Below are 22,139 nucleotides of genomic sequence, written 5' to 3'. Positions count from 1 at the left end.
ACCACCACATCTTCTTTTGCTTTGAAAATAGTTTTGCTCCTTTGCTTTCTTTTTCCGTAGCGGGTATTTTTCAGAACGGAACTTTTCAAAAGGGCCGATGAGAAAACATTCACTGACATCTTTCAAGGCTCCGTCCTTGCGTAACTTCATTTTGGCAGATCAGCCACACACAGGTTCTCAGTGAGCTTTAATTACATTCATTAGCCAGGGGTTCTTATCAGATGAGACTAAGAGCCGGTATCTGTCTGTGCTTCCCTGCCAGCATTCAATTAAATATGGGCTGGATTTTCTTGTAATCACACAGCCATCTGCTCACATGTTTTGTTGTATAATGAATCAGTGAGTACACTGATGGTACATTTATGAGTGTTTAGGTAACTAGTACCTACCATGGCGGTTCTGATATAAGTTTAATCCCCATCAGCACATTTGATCGACAGGTTTTCAACTATGTGAGAATTTGACCCAAACTTAAGAGCATCAGACCTGTGAGGGAAGCACTGGGGAAGCAGGGCCGTCCCCTTGTGGTAAGAGGGCAGAACATTGTATTCTCGTCGGGAAAGAGGGTTCGAAGAAGAAAAGAGAGGAATCCAATAAGGTCCCTCATCACTCGCCCTCTGTATTGATTGCGATCCGACAGGAAGAATAAGCTCCTACAGGGCACGGAGGATGTGGAACGGAATAAAAAGCAAAGCCTCGGAGTACTAATGGAAATTACATCTCCATCCTGCAGGATCTTTGTCAATGTCATAAATCCCGGTAATTGAGAGAAACCAGATACAACGTATGTCCCCCTCATGCCTTTGTACAACATGTTTTTAATATTTGGTTACATTATTTGGTTAAGACAGAAGTAAAAAAAATTTGTACATGCTTTTCCATTTGCTCATGGAATTTAAAGAAATTATACAATTTTCAAAAGGTAGAAAAATGGAAGAGAACAGAATATGTGACAACGGAGAGGACGTCAAAATGAGCTACATATCCCTTTACACAAAGACTGTATTACCGATTCATTGCCACATGGTGGCACTCTCTGAGCACAGTCCACCACATTGCTTTCTCCTCAGAAACGTGAAAATAAATGTTAAACACACTCAATCTGGATTTAACATTTAAAGAAGATATCACAGGGTTTCCTGGTGACACAATGGTTGCATTTTGAGAATACACATACCCTTAGTTTGAAATGAGATGCTTCAAGTTCACAAATTCTAATCAGTTACCCTTCAAAGTTATTGACACTACAACGTTGTGGCCTTGGCATTAATGACTATTTTCATAAAAAGGGGACAAGTGTGCGCACGTCCAGACAAAGATACTCTGCTGCAAGAAACAAACAGCCGCACGCAAAGCTGCTGACCAGCAGGTGATAATGATTGGAGTTGATCGCTGCCTCTCCAACAAATGGTTGCTGTTGTCTTTCACACTCTCACAGAATTTAAATGTTGCCTAAACCAGAGAAAATAAGAACAATTAACTATTTATTTATTGTATCTCCTGCAAAACAATTAAATGACTAAACACTGCGGTCTTTGCCATCATTTAACAGTGGCTTCTGCCTTGGGGAGCCTTTCTTCAACCAAAAAGAGCATCTATTTAAAACATTCACCTAAAGGTTTCCTCCTCGACTTTCGATCAGCTCTGTGTCTCCCCTCTCTGTGTCGAGTCTTATAAATAATAACTGCTGTGCAGTATTAAAATCGGGATATTGAGTTATTTTCTTTATCAAACTTATTCAGATGTCATCCCAAAGTAATAACGGCTGGAGGAAGAGGCCAGCTGTTCCCAGGATGCACACGAGGACAAAAACCCAGAGGAAGATTCTGTCGATAACCATGGCAACGTACTTCCAGTCATCCTGAACCTATGAGAGGATCAAATTGAAAAAGATTTTAGTGGGTTCCCTCTAAAGGTTTACAAGGTTTGTATGATCATGAGCACTCACCTCCTTCGCCTCATTCTGAAGTCTCATATTCTCTGCTATGTATTTGACACTTTCGATGGCCTCCTGGACCTCAGGGGACAGCGGTAACATGGACATTGTTCCTCCTGCCACGGACTCGGAGCTGGAGCAATGACTCCCCCCCCCGACAGCACTGCCCCCACTCAGCGCCCCCATGCTGCCCAGTCCCCCGCTGCCTCCCCCCGAGTCTGCAGGCAGTTTGCTGGATCTCTGGCGCCAGCAGCAGTTGCAATGTCCCTTACAGCACAAGAGCGCTGAGCCGGCACCTTTGGCCGGGTCTCCACTCAAGTTATTGAGGTCCGAGAGCTCTGTGTTGTTGAAAAGCCGTTGGCGGTTTGTCAGGCTGGAAACCACGCTGGGGGGGGGCGGGGCCTGAGGTTTGTGCTGCTTCTGCAGAGCACAGGGCCTCAAATGCGTCGTCTGAACATCGACGGCCGCCGCCAGCACCCTCTCAGCGTCCGTCTCTGGCCTCGTCATGAACATCACCCTGGGCAGCAGCCCCAGGAACACAGTCCGCACCCAACAGGGCATTGTGTGGGTCTTGGGTGTGCGGTAGTGGACGTTCAACACGAAAACAGTGATCACAATAGAGAGGGTGACGAAGATCATGGTGAAGAGGAGGTACTCGCCAATCAGGGGGATGACTAGCGAGGTGGAGGGGATGGTCTCTGTTATGACAAGGAGGAAGACAGTTAGAGACAGGAGAACAGAGATGCACAGAGTGATTTTCTCCCCGCAGTCAGATGGCAGGTAGAAGACAAGTACGGTGAGGAAGGAGATGAGGAGGCAAGGGATGATCATGTTGATGGTGTAGAAGAGTGGCAGACGGCGGATGTACAAAGAGTAGGTAATATCCGTGTAGATTTCCTCGCAGCAGTTGTACTTAATGTCGTGTTTGTAACCGGGGGCATCAATGATCGTCCATTCGCCACTTTCCCAGAAGTCCTTGAGGTTGATGGTTGAGCCAATAAGCACCAGATCGATTTTGGCCTTGTCGTAGGTCCAGGAGCCGAACTTCATCGTGCAGTTTTGGTAGTCAAAGGGGAAGTAAGTTACGTCTATCTTGCATGAGCTCTTGAATATGGCAGGAGGGATCCAAGTAACATCACCGTTGAAACGAAGGAGGGCCTTCGTTTTGTCATCGACCTGGAAATCTCCAACTGCACTGCAGAGAGGGAGAAAAGGAGCGAAGAGTGAGAGAATAAAAGTGGAAGGCGGAGTGAAGGTTGGAGACATTAAATGGAGATGTTGTGCCAGGTTTTGGAATTGTGATGTAAGACTCACTTGTTGTAGAGCACAATGTCTGGTTTCCATATCCTGTTGGATGGCACTCGGATAAAATCAACGCCTCCAAAATCCTTTGGATTCCATCTAAGTTTGTAGTCATTCCAGATCTGAAATAAAAAAAATATTCATTTGGTAAGTTATTAAGTCAGAATAAAATTGGCAAAACAAAAATATTCAATGAGATGATGATCCAATGATTATCAAAGGTAATTACACAGACCGACCACCAAGGCATTCTTTTATTTATGATGGTGAGACTCGTAAAGCAACAACAATAAATCCACCTCAGAAAGCTGCAATGATTTACCATAACTAAAAAAAAAGTAATTATCAATATTATTGTAAGATTTGGATGGTGAGTGCAAAGAGAGACTCCAAAACAACAGACATTAAAATAAAGTAAAACAGTGCTTTGACACTCAGCACAAAAGAGCAATCACAGCTCAAGCCTTAAGCAGTAGCAAGGCTCTGGGCAACTGTAGTTTGGGACTTGGAACTTTCCTTGGTTGAATCCAATGTGGTTCAATGCACCATCCCTCATTGCAGCAGACATTTTGCAGGGAATAACAAAACGCCATCAAGCTATAAATCCGGCTTTTGCTTTACGTTTGTTGTACATGATTAAGAAATACAATAAAGTTCAAATCAAGGTTTTGAGCGTTGCAGATGTTAAGAGGTACCTGTCACATTGTCAGAAGGAAAATTATAAATAAGTATGATTTGAACTCCAGACAGGAGTCAAATGATTAAAATCCTCATAATTAAAAAATATTGGAAATCTACCAACAACTCCGAGTGGAATTGGTTTGAGGGATTGTTTTCTTCTAAAAAAGAGGACTAAAATAATCAATGTGCTTCCTTCAGGAAATAATTCAACCTGTCAGTCAAGCCCTGAAGAATCATGTATGTCAGACGGCTGGATCCATACTTGATGTCCTTGTTCAAGGTCCATTTGCTTGGTCATTGAACATAAACTTACATGTCTCAGCCACAGATTTGTCTCCATGATTTGATTGACTTCATCCTGAAAACGGAGCAGAATTGTTAATAAAGACGTTAAAGCAAAGAAAAAACAATACATGCTAGCATCTTAATGTTAAAAAAAAGGAAAAACAGTGGGGGGTTTTAGAGGATTCTTTCTTTTAGTTGGTCAAAATATGTTTTTCCTCCGTTCACAGCGTTACATTGCTTTAATATTATGTCCATACACTTGGATGTCCCTCCAAACTGGGGGCCACCCAACACCTACCAAGGCTTCGCCTACGCTGAGTTTGGAGTAACATCAACTTCCAAACAATCAAAATATTCTTTTAAAATAATATTTGTAAATGTCGTGAGATGTGCTTTTTTGCATTCAGAGACAGTAAGATGAGAAGGTCAATGACGCTCTCATGTCTGTTCATTAGATATGAAGCTAAGGCCAGTTATGCTAGCTGTATTTATGATAAGCTATCATGTCCATTCCTTTTTACTCTTGGGTTTTTAATGGAATAAATAAAACAAGATACAATAACATGTTTAATCTTAGTGGCAGTGATTGAACAAGACCGCCGTTCCCCCGTGTTGAGTCTTTAAGCTATGCTAAACTAAACTAAATGTCTTTTTGCTCTAATAATTGACAGACGGACACAATTGGGTTGCAACACACTGAAAAGAAGATTGCTTTAAAGAAGATTGCCTGTGGTCTATTGGGAGATGAGCTCATTTGGCCCTGTCAAAAACAGTTCTGGCTGACCAATACCAATTGTGTATTTGTTATGGTCAGCAGGTGTGCGTAAATTACAGACATACATTAGCAAGGAGAGCCCCGCAACCTTTTACACCAACTGTGTTAAAGAGAACATAACAAAATATACTTCATCTTTTTGACGTATAGATCCGGAAAGGTCTTCGGTATTAACCTAGCTCTTGAAATAAAGTGAAGATAAGAGGATTGTCTGAGGGCAATAAGCAAAGGAAAACCGATTTAGCTGGCCCACAATGTGTCAGACTCCATATCGTTCACACAAGCTGTCCACTACTACTGATATATATTGTGACATTGATCACACTTTTTATTGAAAATTACATTTTAAAGATATAGTTTCTGAGGGCTATAGATTCTATATTTATTCTAAATTAAGCTTGACATCCTTGCTGTCGTATAGTTTTTTTTTTACTGTATTTCTGAAGGCTTATTTCTTGTTGAGATGTTTTATTTTAGATGCCTGAAATAAAATAGGTGATGAGCAAACAAGTAGATAGAGAACAATATGAAGTCTGTTCATTTTGTAATGAAGCTCTCCTCCCTCACCAACCAAAGGCCGTCCGAGGCTCTTTCTGCCCGCCGGTCTGCAGTCAACAGGATCTATAGTGGAACTCCTGTTAAATCCAGCTGGGTGCTCCTCTGAAGTGGCAGTGATTGAAGAGAGCGCCTAAACTGAGAGGTACTTAGACAGCTGACATTTCCCATCTTGTCTTGGCCAGATAAACAGACCCTTCCTTCCTTCTTCCCTCCTCAGGATTCTTATCCAGAGAATACCGCTCACAGGCCGGAATGTCATCTCAATTGTCCCCTTCTCGAAAACTTTGTTGCCCAAAGACCATAAATTGACACAAACGTATTACCCACAAACTCATACCCTCTACTTGTAATGCTGTCTAAATTAGATACATGTAGGACTGTCGTGACTCACAGGTGCAATAGAGGTCAGCACGTACCACTTTGACCAGCTGTGACATGGACACCTCGAACTGCACAACAACTGGGTCGGTGACATTTTCCACCGGTCGTATGTACTGGTTGTAGCTGGAGAAGATCACAGAGAAGAGCTTGTGCTCTGCGTCTGAACAGGAGCATCCTGAAAAAGAGCAGATTGTCAGACAGGGACGATGCGGTGTTGCTGCCTCTGGCTTGGTCCAAAGGTGATTTACAGCCAGATTGTATGTCTATGGATGTATTTCAGTGCAGTTCTTTTGTTTTTTTGTTTTCAGAGAGTTACTTTCAATCACGCTGTTGGTCCTATTTATTTTGAGGTTTTCTTCAGTGTAAAGCATTATTTGCACCACTAAAAACGCATGCATTTCTTAATTAACAACAAGTCATAAGGTATTACTTACCAAAATGTTGACCATATATCAAAAATAGGATACAAATGTGAGCATACACGCATGAGGTTATTTCCAAATGATTATCTTAAATCGCTAACTCTGTAGCCTCCATAAATATTTGTTGCATTTAAGCAACACGGAGAGCGAGTTAGAGTAGAAACGCGTTACTCACGTCGAAGAAGAAACAGAAGCGCAACGAAGACAAAATACGCGGCTTTCATCCTGTTTGGAAGGAGCGATTGAAGTTGTATCCCGGGTCAGCGGCCGCGTCGCAGCGGGCAGCAGGAGACAAGTGTGGAGTGAGAGCGCGCGTGCGTTGTTCCGGAGGGGCGCAGCGAGTGCGCGCGGCCACTGAGAGGAGGCGCGCTGCGCTGCAAACGCCAGAGGAGTGCAACCCATAGCGGGCTATGATGTGATAAATAAAAAGAAATGGTGAGGAGTGCACAATTTTTTCAGCCTCGCATCCGCTCCACATCATTTGTTTTGACTCCTCGCGATGTGTCTGTGAGCGGTTTGTCTTTAACTCTTGGAATTAGAAAGATAACAGCAAACAATTGAAATACACACTTTGTAGCGGGGTTTGAGAGAAGACGCTTTTTTTTTGTAAAGTCCCCAAAAACACATTCAGTGATCCTGAAATACAAATATTATTTTCTGCCAAAGTTAGTAAATATTTTCAATATTTGCTATACGTTTATATTGATAAAAAAGGGATGTCACATGATGGAAGATTGGGGGCTGTTACTGTCAATCTGATCTATTCCATCAGTCTATATGAAGCTGAGAAGCTGAGATTTTGAGTGTGGAACTATTAACAAATATCACTTAGAACATAATAGGTTTATATACTTAATCTTTATTTGATTAGATAATCAGTTGATGACCATACAAACGTAAATACAACTGTTGGCCTTTCGTTTATATAAAGTTTATGGGACTGGAAAAGACTAATTCTGCTTAATTGGAACTCATTGAATTTGAATACCCCTGATTCAGCGTAATTTATTGGCGGAAATGAAAAACAATATTGTGAAGAAGGTTTTCTTCAGTGAATAATCCCCTGGCAGAGACAAAGTCCCTTCTAGAAACCAAGTGAAAGTGTTTGCACTTGAATCATCTCCACTTTGTTCGGCCACACTGGCTCAAATCCTTTGAGCGGGGCAAGGGAAAAAGAATCACCCCCATGTGGGATATTACATCATATCCAGTTAGTAATGCTCATTGATTTGACCTTGATGCTGCAATGGCTATCCTTAGTATTACTTATTATTTTGATTTCACCGTTACATTTTTGATGATTTGTTCCAACATAACTAATGATTGCTAATGTGGCAGGGAAATTCTCAAGGACAATGCTGCCATGCATAACTTATTGGAGACTAATGACAAAAAGCTGCTGACGCGATTTATGGGACTTTTTATCGATTGTTGAATGACGGCTCCTCCATTTTTGTTTGGATTGAAACTGATGAAAAATTGTCGATGTTGTGAAACCAGTGCCTGTCTCTTTACTGCAGACAAGCTAACAGGTGAAGGGGAATGCACTCGAAGGCTGTAGCGAGACATGAAGGTAAAACATTAGCAGTGATGTGGATCGTTGTTTCTTGATTTCAATGAGGGTTTCACAAAACAACCGAGTCTGCAGAATCTCTAACGAGCCCACTCAGCACAGTTTATTGAGCAGTAAATGCCCAGCGTGGGTTCAGTCCACCGTGTGCTTGTGCATTTTCTCAGACGTGTTTGTTCCTCGATATGCCGGTCTGAACAAATGAGCAATTAACAGAGGTTAACTCGGGGCGTAAAGACACAAATGAAACAAGTAAACTTTGTTTAAACCATATACATCCTTTTAGAACTGTCTGACTGGAGGGTATTTGGCAGTGTGCCTCAACAAAGGCACGATCAACCCAATCTCCACAGGTTTTGTTGCATCAACATTCTTTCTTGCCAGTTCACACATTAACATTTAAAGTGAACAGCCGTCTTATCCTTGTGATGAAATGTTCTAACTGGCACATCATCAATGAATGTATTGGCTCCGAGGACGGACAACAAGGATTAACGAAGCACTTACCCTGACAAATCTGAGACTTTATTGGGGAATTCATTCATTTGATGAAGATGAGAGAGGGCATTATTCATTCTTTAATCACATTTCTGATGAAATGGTATTGGAACTTACTTAAACAAGGGCTTAAGACAACAATCTGACAGCAGACACATTTAACTGTGACTCAGACATATTAGGTATATTTCTGCAAAGGTACAGCATTGCAGTGAAAGCTATATTCAGTCCGGTTCTGGAGCTGTCCTCTGTAGACATGGGAGATGAGCTCAGTGCAATGACGCCTCGTTACCACTTCCTCAAAGGATTTGGTGCTGATGATGGTTGTATTGCTATTGGCCATGTGGTTTTGATAATTTGGAGACATTTGATCGATGTCTTATTTCATACAGCAATTCGGTCTTTACCATATAAAATGAGCGTCTGTTGGTACTTTTTTACCTGGTTTAACCCTCTCAGATGCTTTATTTTTGAGCGTTGGACGACGATGCTGTCCCTGCTTTTTCTACCCACTAATATAGTTATAACTACTGCAGCCCTCCAGGTGCACCTGAAAAAAAAGAAAAACCCCAAAAAAATGTCTTCGTACTCGTCATATGCGAGGAGTCTCTGAGCTGGGCTGCTGGTTGGGAATGATCTGAGTCTGGAAGACTGGCTGAAGAAATAAGCCCAGCGTGCCCACCACACACACTATCACAAAGATCCACAGGAACATCCGATCCACCACCATGGCCACATACTTCCAGTCCTCTATCACCTGCAAAAATGGAGAAACACAATTAAACTGCTATGTACAAACATCTCTTTTATGTGTGAAGTGTGTCGCGTGATAAAGTTTTATAGTTATTTCCTTTCAGAATCCTCACATGCAAAGAAACTGTCGACTCTGTTTATTCAGCCACAGCGCTGTTTAAACAACACAAAACATTTGGGTAAATGCGGATACGTACACTCTGATCATCGTCATCTCCCATCATGTGCTCGGCCACAAAACGCACACCGTTCACAGCCTCCTGGACATCAGCAGCCCAATCTGAGCTGGTGCTCTGCTTGAGGTCCTGGCCACTAGGAATGTAATCAGTAGAGCGCAAGTCCCCCTTCCTGTTGGAATGGCTGAAGCCCAGCGGAGGAGCTACATTTAGTCCCCGGGCAGAGAAAGCAGGATTGGAGGACTGCAGGGCAGAAGGCGACAAGATGAAACCTGTTTTGGCTGCATCTGGGTAACCCGAGCTCCCGATGGGCCTTCTTGCCCTCAAACACCGCTGTCTGCGGAGTCTCTGGCTCGCAGAGTTATTCTGAGGGCGCCTCATGAAGAGCAAGGCAGGCAGTTTGACAAGAAATATCAGCTTGACCCAGGAAGGCATGGTGTGGGTGCTCGGAGAGCGGTGGTGGACGTTGAGCACGCACACACTGGTGATGATGGAGAAGGTCACGAGGACCATGGTGAACATCAGGTACTTGCCGATCAGGGGCACATCCAACGAGGTGGGGGGCACAATCTTTGAGATCAAAAGCAGGAACACGGTGAGAGCCAAGAGCACGGAGATGCAGAGGGTCATCTTCTCCCCGCAGTCTGACGGCAAGTAGAAGACCAGAATGGCCAGAGAGGTGATCAGAACACAGGGAATGATGAGGTTTATGGTGTAGAAAAGGGGCTTCCTTTTGATGATGAAGTCGTACGTGAGGTCCACGTAGGTGGGATCCAGGGGGTTGACAGTCCGTCTGCCCGGCAGCGCCAGGATGTCCCACTCCCCACTGGGAGTGAAATCATCCATGCTCGCCACCTCGGACTTCAAGATCAGGTCGATCTCCGTGTGGTCGTACGTCCAAGAGCGGAACTTGAGGGTGCAGTTCTGCTGGTCAAAGGGGAAATGCTTGACCTCGATCTTACAGGCGCTTTTATAGATGGCGGGGGGAAGCCAGTTGATGCTGCCATTGAAAATCACAATGGCGTTGGTGAAGACCGTCACCTCATAGGTACCGTCGGCACTATGGGAAGAGGGAGAAGAGAGAGGTAGAACTTAAAGTGTTTCAAGCTAACTTCATGCTTGATTCAGGGATGCTTACTTGTTGTACAGGACAATGTCTGGGAGCCAGATGTGTCTGGAAGGGATGCGCAGCTTGTCTATACCTTCATATTTTGCCGGGTCCCACGATAACCTGTAATCCACCCAGTGCTGTGGAGAGAGCGGGTTGTCAAGTCCGACTTCCAAACACCCACTCAAGACCGGCTCGTTTCTAATTACATGCTTCATTATCAGTTAAACATGTCTGGAGCTGAATTACAGAAGCAGTTTGTTCCAGAGAGGAAGAATGGATATGGTTAAATTCAAGTTCAAAGGGAAGGACATTTAACAAGACTGAGGCTGACTAAGAATACAGGTGAGCTCTAGCATACTTACCTGAGTGAGCCAGACATTTGTGGTCATGATCTGTTCCCTCTCATTCTGCAAATGCAAAAAAATTGTTTCTTTATTCACAAATACAGTAGAAATGCACACTGCGCATCAGCTGATAATGAACATTGTTTTATAAGGATAAACACATTTTATGTGGGGGCTACTTGAGATTACATAGGCATGTAAGACATGGCAGTATTATATAATCAAAGATATTTTTCATAAAATATTTTGACCAACCCCCCCCCCCCATCCATTATCTATCTCATCGTCTCAATCAGCTATATACCAGCCAACCTTTCAGCAGGTTTCATTCAAAACGCCGAGAGGCGACGCTAGTTTTGGCTGGCGTAGGTTTTTTGCACTCAGGATGAATCACTAACTTGACAGCGCGGTGTCAGCCGAGCAAGCGTGATCAGAATGTGACGACAGAGCTGTTGTAACACTCAACTGCATTTAAATCCTCCCCTGTAGCCTGATTTCGCGTTAACATGCTTGTCGATGGCATTGTCATCGCAGCGCGTCCAAAAGAGTGATGTCGGGTGCCAATTATATCGAGGGGTACAATGAAAACTCATCAACCGAGCTGGTGGTTCTCGCTGCCTCGGTCTGCGGCGGGAAGGAGCCTCCGCTGTAAATCACAGGAGAACCTCTATCACTGCGGCTAAAACAGCTTTATGGCCTCTTTTAATCCAATGTGCTGAAATTTCAATCTGGACATGGCGGAGGCAGATATCACGGCTGGCCACATCCATCCTCGACTTTCCATCCATCCGTTTAGAGTGATGGCCTTGCTGCATAGGCCGGTTGATAACTAACTACTTCCTTAAAGCTTCGTGGCTTTTGCTCTGTCTTTTCCATCGTCCTCTGTCTCCCACCCTCTCTTTCTTTTTATGTCTCCACAGCACAGCTTCTCTCCAACGTGAGCAAACACACCCGCAACTATACAGTGGGGCACAAGTATTTGGTGCCTCACCACACTGATGAGCTGAGCCAGAGACACTTGCAGCTTCACCGGGACTCTCTCCGTCCGGTTGACAGCCGGGCGGATGAGCGGATTGTAGCGATCCTTTCCCAGCAACCAGTTCATGAGACGCTCCTCTGATTCGGCACAGCGGCTACCTGGTGACACGTTGATGTTCCACAATTTGAATGCACAGGTAGTGTATTCACATCCAAAATATCAGTATCAAGACAAAACCTTTTCCTAGAGTCACACAGGTTGTTATTTAAAACCAATACAGACAGTTTTCAGAATGAAAACCCTTTTTATTTTATTTAAATTATTATTTATAATATACATTCTGTTTTTGTAATCTGTTCAGAAAAATACTATTCTTCATCTGTGTCTCTTATTAAACTCTCTTTTAATAAAAACGGCATGTATTAAGGGACACATCATGTGGCAATTAAGAAATACAGGGATGGCTTTGTTGTGCAATTTATATTGCAATGTAATGAAGACACCAAAATAATTTCCAAATAAGTAATTACACTTGGGCAGAGGTCAGATATTTTCACAACAGGTTAATAATCCTGCTTTTTTCTTAAACCAAACCAATGGATGTATAATTTAAAGTGTGAATAAACTACAAATAACAACTTCAAGAACTTCAAGTCTACTTCCTTTCCTCCATCCTGATAAATGAAGCCAATGTCAGAGGTAAAGACCAGCCTGATTGGAACTGATGATCATCATCTTCTCATCTGGTGCAACGTGAATACATGTAGTGCTGCCTCCTCCATTTGCTTCACATCCAGCATGTGTCAGGATTCCACCCTCATCCCGTTCAACATCGCCTCCCACTCAATTCCATTCTCCTCCCTCTCATTCAATCACCCGGTCACCTGAATACTAATCACCTTCACCTGAGCCTAATCACCAGCACTCCTTTATAACCCAACATGCATCACTCACCCGTTGTCTGATCTCGTCATTCCATGACTACAGACTCTTCGAGCTCACTTCCGTGTCTTCCCAGATACCCTCCTGAGCTTCCTGAAACTCCATGCGTCATCATCAGCTGTTCACCACCTCCATCGGCGTCTTCATCCGTCACAGAGCAAGCAGGACTCCTCGCCTTTCAGCTAAGATTCTCCATTCACCCCGTGTCTTACAACCTACTTTCCTCTCGACGTCTGCAACAATAAAGCTGCATTTGAAACTCACCCCTCTGTTCCGTGTTTCAATACCTGACAGAAGATCAGACCGCAATATGCAACGCTCTACGGATGCACGAGAGGATCCACCGCTACCAATTCCCCCGGCTTCAGCTCCTCTGGCAGCGGAGTCCCTCCCGCGTACACCCGCAGCTTTGTTCTCTGCCTCTTCGAGTCCCATGGCCCGGCCCGCGCCCTACTCCGGTGAGGCGGAGGATTGCAGTGGGTTTCTCTTACAAACATCTCTATACTTCACCATGAATGAACATCAATTCAGTGGCGATCCTGCTCGGGTGGCCTTCCTCATATCACTGTTGTCCGGCCCCGCTCTTCAATGGGCTCAAGCCTTGTGGCAATCCGATTCTCCGGTAATTAAATCTCTCCCTGATTTTCTCCGTCACTTTAAAGAGGTGTTTGGCCAAACAGTGGCTTCATTATCTGTTCACGATCAATTGTTCCAACTTCAACAAGGGAATTCTTCCGTGAACGCCTACGCTCTTCGCTTCCGCACCCTCGCCGCAGCTAGTGGATGGAACGAGCCCGCGTTAATCACCGCATTCCGCCAGGGGTTAAACCCGACGGTTCGTCAGCTGATTGTGGTGTATGATGATGTCATGGGCATCGAAAATCTCATCCAGAAAACCATTCGAGTTGCACAACTACTCACTGCTTGCGATCGGCCCACACACATGAGACCTTCCCCGCTGCCGGCAACAGACTCCTCCCCGGCCTCTCCTCCGGCTCCAATTCCTATGGAAGTCGACGCCTCTCATCTCTCCCCTTCTGAGCGCCTTCGACGAATGCAACAACATCTATGTCTATACTGTGCTTCTGACCAGCATATGCTCAGCAACTGCCCCGTTCGACCTCCGCGCCTAGCAGTGAGTTCAATTACTGTAGCCCCTCCAGTAGAACATCTAGTGAAAACACGAGTACATCTCCTAACCCATAAACTGTGTTTCCCAGCGCAAGCCCTCATCGATTCAGGCTCCGCGGGGAACTTCATCTCCTTCACCTGCCTTCAGAAGATGAATCTCAGCAGAAAACGACTAGATCACGATCTCTCTATTAACACCATCCAAGGCAAACCGCTAGGCCGAGGTCGTATCCGTTACTGCTCCCCCGTAATCACTCTTCAACTAGGATGTCTGCATTCCGAGAAAATTTCCTTTATGGTGCTGGAGGAGTCTACCGCTGAACTCATCCTGGGACGACCCTGGTTGATCCAACATCAACCCGTACTCTGCTGGAAAACCGGCGAAATCCTCCGATGGGGTAATGACTGTCACCACTCCTGTTTGAAGTCTGTTAAGAAAATCTCTTCTTCCTCTTCCTCGCCAGACGACTCCGAGGCCGCGGTTCCTGTGTTATCTGCAGTTGAAACCGGCTCCCAGACCCACGTCCAATGTGAAATTCCAGTGGAGTACCGGACGTTCCAGGACGTCTTCAGTAAAGCACTGGCAACCAAGTTACCACCTCATCGGCCAGGGGACTGTGCAATTGACCTGCTACCCGGAGCTACACTTCCTAAGGGCCGAATATATCCTTTGTCCATCCCGGAACAAAGGGCCATGGAGGAGTATGTGGCAGAGGCATTACAGCAAGAGTTCATACGTCCATCCATCTCCCCGGCCGCCTCAAGCTTTTTCTTCGTGGCTAAGAAGGACGGGGGCTTGCGGCCCTGCATTGACTATCGTCACCTGAATTCACAAACCATCAAATTCCGCTATCCCCTTCCTCTGGTCCCTGCCGCTCTGGAACAGCTACGTGGCGCCCGCCTCTTTTCCAAGCTAGACTTGAGAAGTGCCTACAATCTGATACGAATCCGTCATGGCGATGAATGGAAGACTGCCTTCGTGACCCCCTCAGGCCACTACGAGTATCAGGTAATGCCGTTCGGCTTATCCAACGCTCCTGCTGTCTTCCAGAGCTACATGAACGAAGTTCTCCGGCCCTTCCTCAACCGGTTTGTCATTGTGTACATCGACGACATACTAATCTATTCTTCTTCCAGATCTGAGCATCATAATCATGTCCTTCAAGTACTACGAAAGCTACGAGAACACCAACTATACCTCAAATTGGAGAAGTGCGAGTTCCACACTTCAACCGTCCAGTTCCTGGGATACATCATCAGCCAAGAGGGAATCCAAATGGACCCGAGGAAGGTAGACGCCATTCAGGACTGGCCCATGCCAGCCACCATTAAAGAACTCCAGCGCTTCCTAGGATTTGCAAATTTCTACAGACGTTTCATCCAAAACTACAGTCACCTCAGCTCTCCCCTCACATCTGCTCTGAAGGGCCGGCCCAAGTCCCTGTCCTTGACACCCGCAGCCATGGAAGCATTCCAACAACTAAAGGACTCTTTCTCCTCTGCACCTGTTTTAGCTCATCCCAACCCAGAACTTCCGTTCATCGTGGAAGTTGATGCTTCATCTACTGGTGTAGGAGCAGTACTGTCTCAGCGGCAGGGCGAACCCCCCATACTCCATCCATGCGCCTTCTTCTCCAGGAAACTTGCCCCGGCGGAGCAGAATTATGATATTGGAAACCGTGAGCTACTCGCCATCAAGCTAGCCCTTGAGGAATGGAGACACTGGCTGGAGGGGGCTAATCACCAGTTTGAGGTAATTACTGACCACAGAAACCTTGAATACCTTCGTGAAACTAAAAGACTGAATCCAAGACAAGCCCGCTGGGCTCTCTTCTTCACCCGCTTCGACTTCATGGTATCATATCGCCCTGGAAGTAAGAATTGCAGGGCAGATGCCCTCTCCCGAATCCATCATGCTTCCTCGGACGAGGCCGAACCGGTTCCTATCCTCCCTCCAGCTCTCTTCATTAGTCCGATCATCTGGGACCTTGACGACCAGATCAATCAGGAAAACCTTCTCCATCCTGCTCCGCCGGGAGGGCCAGACGGGAGCAAATTCGTCCCTGAACACCTGAGAACCCCCCTTCTGGACTCGGCCCACTCTGTTCCGGGCACTGGACATCCGGGTAGCAAGCGGACCCTCTCACTCCTCCGTCAACGGTACTGGTGGCCCACCATCTCGGAGGACGTCGCAAGGTTCGTCAAAGGATGTTCAGTCTGTGCCATCGTCAATACCCCGAGGAGACTGCCTGAGGGAAAATTATTGCCTCTACCGATTCCGCGTCGTCCATGGTCCCACATCGGAATCGACTTCATGACCGACCTTCCTCCTTCTGATGGTTTCACGTGTGTACTAGTAGTGGTGGATCGTTTCTCAAAGGGCTGCAAGTTAATCCCGCTAGCTGGCCTCCCTACTGCACTCGTGACCGCAGAAGCCCTCTTCCATAATGTCTTCCGGAACTTCGGAATTCCAGAAGACATAGTCTCGGACAGGGGACCCCAGTTCATCTCCAGAGTCTGGCGTGCCTTCTTCCGGCTCCTCGGGGTAACTGTCAGCCTTTCATCAGGATACCATCCACAGACTAATGGCCAAACTGAACGCAAGATCCAAGAGATTGGTCGATATCTGCGGACCTACTGCCACCAGTACCAGGACAGCTGGAACCAATACCTCCCCTGGGCGGAATATGCCCAAAATTCCCTGCGACAGTCCACCACCGGGCTCACCCCATTTCAATGCATACTAGGATACCAGCCACCTCTCTTCCCCTGGTCGGGTGAGCCCTCGGAGGTTCCAGCTGTCGACTTCTGGTTCCATCAGAGCGAGGGGGTATGGGACTCGGCTCACGTTCAACTCCAACAGGCAGTCAGAAGGCACAAAACACAAGCTGACCGTCGAAGACTAAAAACTCCTATTTATCAACCAGGACAGAAGGTTTGGCTCTCTACTAGAAATATTCGACTCAGACTGCCCTGTCGTAAGCTGAATCCTCGGTTCATTGGACCATTCCCCATCGAGAGGCAGTTGAACGAAGTCACCTACAGACTCAAGCTACCCCGACAGTATCGTATATCTCCCTCATTTCATGTTTCGCTGTTAAAACCCTTCATTGAACCGGTCTCCCCTTGTCCCTCAGATGACCCCTCGGTGGATGTACCTCCTCCTCCGGTGCCTGTGGAGGATGAACCCATCTATGGGATCCGGACCATCTTGGACTCTCGGCGGCGAGGTCCCCGACTGGAGTACCTCATCGACTGGGAGGATTACGGACCTGAGGAACGATGCTGGGTACTTCGTGATGACGTCCTAGATCCGACGCTCCTCTCTCTGTTTCACGAGGAACATCCGGATCGTCCTGCACCCAGAGGTCGGGGTAGACCTCGTCGCCGACAACATCCTTCGCAGGCGTCAAGAGCCGCCTCGGGAGGAGGGGGTACTGTCAGGATTCCACCCTCATCCCGTTCAACATCGCCTCCCACTCAATTCCATTCTCCTCCCTCTCATTCAATCACCCGGTCACCTGAATACTAATCACCTTCACCTGAGCCTAATCACCAGCACTCCTTTATAACCCAACATGCATCACTCACCCGTTGTCTGATCTCGTCATTCCATGACTACAGACTCTTCGAGCTCACTTCCGTGTCTTCCCAGATACCCTCCTGAGCTTCCTGAAACTCCATGCGTCATCATCAGCTGTTCACCACCTCCATCGGCGTCTTCATCCGTCACAGAGCAAGCAGGACTCCTCGCCTTTCAGCTAAGATTCTCCATTCACCCCGTGTCTTACAACCTACTTTCCTCTCGACGTCTGCAACAATAAAGCTGCATTTGAAACTCACCCCTCTGTTCCGTGTTTCAATACCTGACAGCATGTTATTAATGCCACCATCGTCTGGAGTAGCTGAGTCGGCGCACTCTTGGGAAACACTCAAATGCCCATGAAGCACACAATACCCATACGGATGGGCCTGAAGAAAAGTAATCACCGCCATTGTCAATATTCAGCAGAGGGACGTTCGCGGCTGCAGAACCGCAGAGAATCAACTCGCGCCTTTTGTGACCCTCAACGATGCTTTTCTTCTTGCTCAGTGGCAAATTCTGTTGTGTGCCATTATCGGCCCACGCGTGACAGGAATAACGTCTCAGCCACACGGGTCAGCGCACGCCGCCATGACTGTGCCTCGGCCGCAGTCCCATGCAACAGCCACAACGCCCTTTAACAGTCCCTGAGAGACCCGTGTCAAACAAGCATTGCCTTCTCAAGAGATGAGGGCCAATGGCAGACCACCCAATCTTCTGATTATTTGACTGTGAACTGCCACTGGTCTGTGTGCGTGTGTGTGTGTGTGTGTGTGTGTGTGTGTGTGTGTGTGTGTGTGTAACACGAACAGCGCCTCAAGTGTTGTGTTGGCATTACGTTGATGGAGAGTGAGGTCAGCCATGTTAAAACACTGCTAGTCAGCTGTTGTTGAGTTAATAAGGTCACTCTGTGCACTTGAAAAAAAAACTATCTACAAAAATGTAATTCAGTTAAGAGACCAGAGAGCATAATTAAGTTTGAATAGACCTAAACATGGGGCAAAAATGTTTTGTTTTTTACATTCCATCACTAAGTATCATGATAATTTGAATCAATAAAATTGGAAAATGTTCATCTTTTTCCTTCTTCCTTTGATACGTAGTAGACGCACATGGCACACCAGTGAAATGTATTCACTAACATTCTCACTCAGAGACATAGTATGAGGTTTTGGTTTTCCCAGGTGAGCCCAGTGGTTTGACATAAATAAGTGATGTTGAGGAAGTCAAGAAAAGGATGAGAAGTTACTTGTATTGGTTCAGGGGGCTGTGTGTGTCCAACAGTGTGTACATGGAGTGGCGTGTTAGTCATCATTCTTTATATCTCAAACCTCTATATGAGGGCTGATTGAATTTGGTTAATGAATTTGGCCATGTATAACTTATCAAAATGTTAACGTTTGAATAAAGAAGGAAACCGATCACACACACACACACACACACACACACACACACACACACACACCACACACATGCCAAAGCAAAACAACACAGCATTAAATAGGATGATCGGAACACAAAACGTAAAGAAAGACAAACTTACAGTGGAGCAGACAGAGGAAGTACGCGAGTATGGCGAGAGTCCGAGTCATTTTTTCGGCACCATCTGATCCGCAGGAGCTGTCGGTGTGGAAGCGTCGGAGCCGCGGTGTGTAGCGCTCTCCCTCACGGACATGCCGGGATCTACGGGCAACGAACACGGTGCTGACGCCACAACAAACAAATACGTGATTTTTCGCCAAATAGCGATATCTGTTACTGCGGCTTTTTTTTGGAGGGGTTGATTTGGAAATCCGACCCATAAAATTGCCACAGTGTCGTGCGTCTTTACGCGCTGTCAACACGCAGCAGCAGCGTCGTCCCGGCGAGTCCTGCAGGTCTGACGGCCGGCGGGGGGATCGGCAGCGCGTTTTACCAACAGGTGTATCGGACTGCACGCTGTATTTTCGCGAATTGAAAGGGAAGCAAGGTGGGAGGGGGTATGCATGTCTAAACTTTTGTGCTTGGATACGGGGAAAACACGCCAGAGAGATCAATCAATGCACTTAATATGTATTTATCTGACCGCATACCCCCCACCCTTCGAAATCAGCAACTTTCCACTCTACAGAAAAATTGTTTCATTCAGTAATTTCGCCTGCCAAGAGGTTTTATGAAATAAAACATCCAGGGGGGACCTTTCTGCACACTTAAAGTTGAATTTCAATACTTCTCCATGTAAATGTCTCGAACCCCAACTTAGTCCCACGTGAGCACGAGGCTTCCTAATTTCATCAGACACGTCGTCCCCCTCGACGATACCCAGGAGTCAGGGATCCCATCTGGGTCTAATTCCTTTCCCCGCACATTAGTTCCTGGGGACTGGCCGTCATTTGCTGACTTTGCCACTTGGCTTTGGCGAATGTAGTCAGGAGAGGACAATCAATTATTCTCTGGTCCTGGGTGTGAGATTTAGTGAGGTGAGGGCCAGCCGGACCAGGAGCAGTGCAACCTTAGCAAGGCAGATTTACAGAGGCCAAGCAGTTTAAAGCCTCATTATAATGGCCAGTGAAGGGCCTGTGTATCCGTCATGGAGAGTGGCCCCGAGGACTCGCCTTGGGCTGTAAATTCAAACGCCAAAGACTTCTATTCTGGATTATTGACAGCAGATCAATGGGGACTGATTAGGTTTTGAGCCTCACGTGTTTTTATTGGGTCGAAGAGGATAGGCCTCTTCAACCCAATGTTGGCTTACTTTTATTAACCCGATTAGAAGACCCCTCTGGAAAAATGCTCTCTGGCACTCCTAATGACGCGAAAGCTTTCCCTTCTCATCAGAAAGAGCAATGTTTCTAAGGTTCAGTAAAAAAGTAAAAAGCTCAGCCACAGAAAGAAAAGCTTTGCCCCTTCACAGTGTACTGTATACATTTACCATGGTAGCTGCAGCTTAAAAAATCCATCAATGCCATTTTGTGATGGTCTTATTCTTAACACTGGTGGTGGAGCGTGCTTTGGCTCGGCTGCAGAGGGGACAGAGTGGTGGTGGCTCGGGGAACTGTGCCAGGTGGAGGTGTAGTTGGCCTCAGCTGGATTCATCTGAGTAAATTGTTTGTCTGCCTGTTAAATGCAGTAGTGGCGTGCTGGCACTAAGAGGAGAGAAGGACGGATGAATCTGCCGACACATAGAGTGTGATTACTGCCAATATATAAATAAAGTGTGCCCAAAAACAGCAACCTTGGAGTATATCCCCTCCGTGCAGCTCAAAGAGCCCCCTCGCCCCCGGGAACCCGACATGTTAGAAACACTTTGGTCCACACTGAAATACCCCCTTGTGCAGGGATGCCATGCAAGCTGACATTCATATCTGGAATCTTAAGGAATCAAGGAATCTTATCACCTCCATTTGTCGATTAGAGCCTTTCGACATCCAGCACCAACGTTGGTTTTAATATGTCCACCAATTTGGTTGACAACCAAATACCTCAGAGACTAATAACATTTCCACATCTTTTAGTAGCGCATGGTTTAGCTCTAATTAGCAGATGTCAGCCTGCTCAAAATGCGGTCGTGATTGGCAATGCTGGAAAACAGGAATTGGACCCAAATGTAGATGAAGAAGCAGAAACACTAAACACATGGAGGTGAACTGGTGCACGTGGCGTGTGGCTGCTAAGTAGATGAGATGCAGTTAAGGAGGCTTGAGGAGAGGGCAAACACCACAAATACACGGTAAAGCCCTGACAAGTACAACCGCTCAGCATGTTGACTCTTGTAAAAGCTAGCAGAACATTTTGCACAGACAATTGGTAAATAAGAATAAGGCTCTGAGTCAAATATGTCTTTCTCCGTTTATTTCCTTGCAAGGGGAAAAAGGGCACAGCAACGTGCTCAGCAGACTGCCAAGAACCCTCCTCCTGCCATAACAGGTCCAGTCAATTCTTATACCTACAGGTGGCCTCCAAACCAACTTCTTGTGTCTCCACAGTCAGGAGGCATCTTATCGGTGTGAGACACTCCACTCAATTCTTTACCAAGGCCACACCATCCCAGCATTTGCAATTTCTAACCTTGTTCATTCAATGAAACATTTTGAAGGGTTACATACATATTTCCATTACATACCTCAGTCATATGTTTAAACCAAGAATGATGTGTGTGCAGTATTCAGATTAATCTGCAGAGCTAAGGGCTAAGTGTGTCCGCTATGATTCGATGACATCACTGGTTTGAAAGAATCAACAGTGAGATTTGAAGTCTGAGAAGTCGAGGAATAAGACACCAAATTTAGGGTGTAATTTTATAAGCCACCAGAACGTATCTTTGGTTATGAACTTTTAATTTCTGCTTTAGATCTCCATGTCGTTAAAAAATTAATTAAAAACTAGTGTAAGACAAGTATGGCAAAAAATAGTTTCTAGTTGAAAAATCTCTTCTCTGACACTAAAAATAAGTAAAGCAGTAAAATTCTATCTGGCAATATATTTTATGCTCCGCAGTATGACAAACAGCCGATAGGTTCAAGGGTCACGGCATATATATCATCTGAAGTCTGTTGTCTAGAAATCTGAGATGCTGTGCTCAGATGTCAGCAGAGACCCTTTTTATCTTGTTCTGGATGCTTAGTATTATCGGCTCATGCAGCCTTTCGCTCACGTCTCTAAATCATCCTAATAAAGTTCACTCGAGCAGGAAGTCTGTGGATTCTCAGTGGATACAATAAAAAAGAGGAAAC

General features: G+C 45.8%; 2 protein-coding genes and 1 long non-coding RNA gene across 3 annotated transcripts; 1 reads left to right on the top strand and 2 right to left on the bottom strand.

Annotated features, from left to right (window-relative positions):
- Positions 1-801: 801 nt before the first annotated feature.
- Positions 802-6,773, bottom strand: chrna3 (cholinergic receptor, nicotinic, alpha 3). The gene is made up of 6 exons (XM_040165566.2): positions 6,516-6,773; positions 5,954-6,093; positions 4,233-4,277; positions 3,251-3,360; positions 1,949-3,131; positions 802-1,867 (listed from the first exon to the last, which is right to left on the bottom strand). Exons 1-6 carry the CDS (start codon positions 6,562-6,564, stop codon positions 1,739-1,741), a joined length of 1,656 nt encoding a protein of 551 aa, XP_040021500.2. The 5' UTR covers positions 6,565-6,773; the 3' UTR covers positions 802-1,738.
- A 1,640-nt stretch (positions 6,774-8,413) lies between these two features.
- chrnb4 (cholinergic receptor, nicotinic, beta 4 (neuronal)) lies at positions 8,414-19,346 on the bottom strand. The gene is made up of 6 exons (XM_040165592.2): positions 18,971-19,346; positions 11,784-11,929; positions 10,811-10,855; positions 10,476-10,585; positions 9,359-10,397; positions 8,414-9,165 (listed from the first exon to the last, which is right to left on the bottom strand). Exons 1-6 carry the CDS (start codon positions 19,227-19,229, stop codon positions 9,001-9,003), a joined length of 1,764 nt encoding a protein of 587 aa, XP_040021526.2. The 5' UTR covers positions 19,230-19,346; the 3' UTR covers positions 8,414-9,000.
- LOC144385333 (uncharacterized) lies at positions 17,162-17,686 on the top strand. The gene is made up of 2 exons (XR_013451570.1): positions 17,162-17,278; positions 17,500-17,686. It is a non-coding gene; the product is annotated as an uncharacterized LOC144385333 (long non-coding RNA).
- Positions 19,347-22,139: the final 2,793 nt, after the last annotated feature.

Source organism: Gasterosteus aculeatus, chromosome 12, assembly GCF_964276395.1.
Source record: "Gasterosteus aculeatus chromosome 12, fGasAcu3.hap1.1, whole genome shotgun sequence".
Lineage (NCBI taxonomy): Eukaryota > Metazoa > Chordata > Actinopteri > Perciformes > Gasterosteidae > Gasterosteus > Gasterosteus aculeatus.
Note: the sequence above shows the minus strand (reverse complement) of the source record. Positions and strands in the feature narration are given on the sequence as shown.